The sequence below is a fragment of the Mesitornis unicolor genome, unplaced genomic scaffold (genome assembly GCF_000695765.1).
Source record: "Mesitornis unicolor isolate BGI_N332 unplaced genomic scaffold, ASM69576v1 scaffold54558, whole genome shotgun sequence".
In the NCBI taxonomy this organism is placed as follows: Eukaryota; Metazoa; Chordata; class Aves; order Mesitornithiformes; family Mesitornithidae; genus Mesitornis; species Mesitornis unicolor.
In genome coordinates, this window is record NW_010200863.1 from 1 (window position 1) to 5,068 (window position 5,068).

Sequence of the window (5,068 nt, forward strand, 5' to 3'; positions counted from 1 at the left end):
GTACTGTTAAGGTAACTAGCACATTCTCTTTGTGTCCAGTCTTACTGCCTGCCCCAGAGCACATTGTATGCAATTTTGGCAGTAAGACCTTTGATACCACACTAATCAAGTGCTACAAATAACTACCTTGCCTTGGTATAGCAGAGATGTGTCATTCACAGAGGTTCATCATTTGCTAACAAACTACTCGACGAACTCAAGAGGTGAGAATGGGGTTGCCCCTTCATTATGAAGCAAGCCAAAGATCACACAACAGCACAGAAAAGACCTGAATGCAGCTGTTGTTGACGGCAAAACAGAGCCAGGCAGGGAGTTTTAGCTTAACCTTCAACCCGCACAGCTCCTGCTGTGAAGAACTGCATTAGTGCATGGCTGACTGACACCAAACCATAAACCAACCTCAGGGCAAGCAGAAGAGACTAGAAAGGTACCCAGCCACCCCAAATTGGTAAAAACACCAAAACAGGATGAACTATTCAGGTGGGACTATGTCTTGTCTTTATCCTTTATATTTACTGAGGGCAACAGACACAAAGACTATTCCAAGGAGGACAATTTACCATAACTAATACTACAAAAACTGAAGAGCTAAATCATTTAAGACTAAGTACATTCTAAATGTTTTCTCGAGAAAATTTATAGGGAGAAGTAATTCAGAAAAAACATGATAGAAAATTCAGATATCAAGTGGGAAATCCCAGTTTCTCTCTTTCATTTATGATCTATGTTACATCAAAAGAGCAACCCAGAAGATGCTGCTGGTACCTGTAATATGCAGATGATAAAAAACCTGTATATATTTGCTTCCTACAGGGAAAATTATACCACCAGGCTGTTACTTTAATATTTCAAAGAAAGACGAATAAATAACAATTTATCATGTAACAGTTCAAACCCTGATGTTGACCACTTAACAAGAAACAACTATGTACACTTTTGGTACACCCTCAGTCAACCTTTACTTCAGTCATCATGGCTATTCCCAAAGTGAAGACAGATTATTCATCTGAAATTAAAGGTTTATGGAGGACCCAGGGGTGATCCACACGTCAAAATTCCACGCATGGATTTTTACTTACGCTTGTTCTTTAATTTTGCAGAGGAATGCTTCAGTTTTATCCTCTGGTATCTCTCCATCGATACCGGCCAGATAGGAGTAGAGGAACGAGAAGGTTTCAAAGGGAACGCTGGCTGCTCCTCCTTCTGGGTCCCTTGTTAAGATTTCACAAGCGTGTTTCATGGAACTCAGTAAGGACTGTGGGGAGGGTTCAGCCAAGAAATGAGAGGGACAGTGTCAGAGCCATGAACATCCTTCACATACCATGACAAAATCCACACTGTAAGCCACTAAAAGTGAGTGCAAATGAGATGAAGGCTTCACCATCGTTACCTGGCTTTCAACCCCAAATTTGCCCACCAGTGCAGGTGCAGGAACAGAAATAATAATGACGTTCTATTAGACACAGGAGTAAAAAATAACAAAATCCTCTAATGTTTAAAGATTGTATAGGGCAGTCTGAACCCTATCTCCAGTATGGCAGCTTGCTCTATTCTGCTACTGTAAAAGCTGAGAGAGACATCACTATACCTAGCTATACGTATGTACGTGTATGTGTTTACATATCTTATCTCAATGGATCTAAATGAATTCTCAGCAGCAGTTAAGATGGACGTATCTACAAAACCCAGAAAATTCATACAGTTTAGATGATTTTTTACTATGACATAGTATCCGATTATATTAATTTCTAGGAAATGCTGATATTTAATATTTTTGAATGCAAATTCCGTATTAGTAGTTAGTAGAGAGAGCACTGAGGCAAAAAGCATTTAAAGAATATTTCAATTTACTCAAAGGCAAATAACATTCGAGTTCCCTTTAGAACAAACATGCCCCAAAGTATTAATTCCAAATATACTTAAAAAATATCCTTTATTCAATACAATGTCTAATCTGGTGCCTTATCCATTCTGCGCTACACAGGTAAACGTGTGGAAAAATTCAGCATGGAGCTGAATTCAGCATGGAGCTTCATTGAGTCAAAGGCTGGCTGGATGCCATTAAAACAAAGAAACAAAAGAACAAAAAGGAAAAAAAACCACACACAGGCCTTTTTAACCCAGGTTGTAATGTTTTAGCTATAACTTTTTCAAAATTTATCCTTACCTCTTCATTAGTAAGCAATCAATGACTTTGTAAAAAACGTAAGTACTTCCTAACAGTAGAAGAGCAACTTTTAAAATAAACGCAGTATCTGTTGAAGATCTAGGACACGGGCTGGAGGAGTGTCATTTTATAGTCCCTTTGCAGTTTTACCCAATGCAGTTCCTCGCTGGGAGGCCTCTCTGAGGAAGGAGCAGCAGCTGCCTACACCACGGCAGACTCGGCACGGCCTTCCAGCCTCCGCAGTTCTATACTGCACTACTGCCATTCCTGCTCCTCCTGCCCCTCTCGCTCCCCCCAACACAGCAAAGTTATTCACATCGACCTCCCCACCTCTCAGAGGCAGTTTAGTCTTTTCTCTTGGCTGTAAAAACACATCAGTGCCTTACAAAAAGATACTTCAGATGACTAGTGTTTTTAAGAAGCTCATACTTGTCTACTCTCCCATCTTACCTGTGACCCTGTTCAACTATGAGCACCATTTACAGCTGCAGGAAAAGAAATATGATTTTCTTGTGCGCGTCTTCCTCTCTTGTTTAAAAAACTTAGGTTTAGTTTTCAATATATAGAGCAGAAATAAAATCTTTCACTTAATATCTGAAATTATGGATAGATAGAGGTACATGCAGACTGTTTAGTTTTCTCGTGAAAGATGTTCCTGTGATTCTGGTTTCGGTTTGGTTTTTTTATGGTTGGGGTGTTTCTTGGTTTTGTTTTTTAAATAAGTAACATTGCTGTTACGTTTTTTTAAATTAAGAACCCAAACTACAAAATCATGTTGGGAGTGGGATTGGAATCAAGAAATACACAGTTGAAACGAGTAACATATATGCGATTGCAATGCCAGGCCAGGTTAATATTCAGGGCTTCCAGATATGGCAACATTCTCAAGATATTATTTAACATGTATTTTCTTTTAGTACCCCTTCTTCCCTACTGTAGAAGACATTTACAATACCATACTTCACAAGAACATCAGCTTAGTGCATTTTATAATGTCATTCTGCTGAAATGCTCTGCTGAGCTTTTATTACTGACATTAAAAGAATTAACTGTAGATTTAGTAACATTAACTGATTCTGTGAAAATTTAATTGACTACAGAATCAATGAAAAATTGATGTTTTAATTTCTCCCTCCAGTTCCCCTCTGTCAACATTTATACTGATGCCATAAGCATCATTCCTCTATCACCCTCTCCCTCATGGTCCAAGCTCCCTGTGGGCACGCTTGCTTTTCTGGTGCCATCCCAGTAAACTGAGGACTTAGATGCCTCTTTCTGGTTAAGCTCCCCTGACCAAAACCTGATGAGGGACAGAAGTAAACATGCAGCTACTTTGCCAGCTGCTGCAAAAGCAGTCACCATTCCCCAGAGTCCGTTTGCATTAACTGTTTTATGGTCAACTTCATACATGATCATAATCGACCAGTTGTGTATGAGGGCTCCTGCTGTGTACGTACCTTGCCGAGTATGCTGCACCCAAGCGCCAGGACCTTCATCCACTCCACCTCCTCGCCAAAGTCGCCCAGCTGCAGGATAGCTTCCAGCTGCTCCTCTGGCAAGCACAAGTCCTTCCATTTTTCCCGCAGTTCTGCAACATTCACCATGCCTTTGGAAGAAAGCTTTAAACGAAATTGTGGTATCACAACAGGAACTCCGAAAACCAGAACAAAACTAAGAACACAGTCCCTCCCAAAAATACATCAAATACTTGACAATCAGTCTCCCCAGCACATCAGCATTCCTCGATAGCATTGTGCATTTGATAAAGGCCATTTTGTACCTGTTTGTGCAAGACTTTAAGGAGTCCTAGGGTCAAACCAGCATCTGTCCTCTCTGTTGCTAAAGGCAATTCAAGCCGCTCCTTCACAGGAAGGGTCTTGCCTTTTGACAATGCTGAAAAATACCTGAGTGAATGGGAAGAGCAACACAGTTCAATGCTCACGGCCATTGCAAGCTGCACAGAAGTAAATGCTCTTACAGTTCAGTGAATAAATCTACACATTCCCGTGCAGGAGTTGCAGCACTCAGCAAGCCGCCCCCATGCACTGCCCCCATCTCCCTGTGTCCAAATAGCACCCTTCTTTTTAATGGAAACCAGAGTCTTTAGACTTTACACACTGCTTTTTATGATCCTTTAATAATTCTTAAGGCATTTAACTTATTTTGTGCATTATATACTCAATCCTTCTTGGCAAAGGCAAGGACTGATTTACTAACATCAGAGCAGGCTTGCAAACCAAAGCTCAAGCTTTTCCCATTTGATCAGCGAGCACCTGAGGGCTGATTTCTTTAAGATTCCCCTCATGTGCTACCCAAAAAGCACAACTGGCTATTTATACTGCAACTCTCTCACCAGCATTTCTGCTATTTCCTTTCAAGCCAAAATAAAACTTAAGACTAGAGCAGAAAGGGAATTCGATGCAGTCCTTTTATTTAAAAAGCTACCACCACCTTAGGAGCAACCACCTCTGTCATAACTGGCCAGCAATCTGAACCAGGCAAAAAAAAAATTCAGTTTTCATTCAGTAAATAGCAGGTCTAATTTAAAGGCTTCCCTATTCACCCTCCCTCATCTGCCCTGGTCACCCCTGTCCACACCCAGACTGCCCAATGTTGTGCACATACTTGCCCAAATACAGAGCGAGCAGCACTGCAGACCTGACGTAGTGCGACTGTATAGCAATAGATGCACAGCATGTACGCACATTTAACACCTGGGCTATTTTTCAGCCAGATCTGTTTCCCCACCTGATTATTCACAGGGACAAGCGCTACAGCACCAGCAGCACGTGAGAAACCACAGCTTTGCTCTGCCTCATGTGACCCCCAGGGCCAGACCCTGCTCTGCCCCAGGTACTCTGGCACCAGAACGTAGTGGGCAATTCCCTTCTGAAAGGGACA

At 41.4% G+C, this 5,068-nt stretch overlaps 1 protein-coding gene across 1 annotated transcript; it reads right to left on the bottom strand.

Annotated features, from left to right (window-relative positions):
- Nucleotides 1–1,075: 1,075 nt before the first annotated feature.
- Nucleotides 1,076–4,071, bottom strand: LOC104535748 (ropporin-1-like protein; the record flags this gene model as incomplete). The annotated part of the gene is made up of 3 exons (XM_010189861.1): nucleotides 1,076–1,255; nucleotides 3,625–3,786; nucleotides 3,948–4,071. Coding segments are annotated over 3 exons (466 nt in total), but the record flags the coding sequence as incomplete, so codon positions are not given.
- Nucleotides 4,072–5,068: the final 997 nt, after the last annotated feature.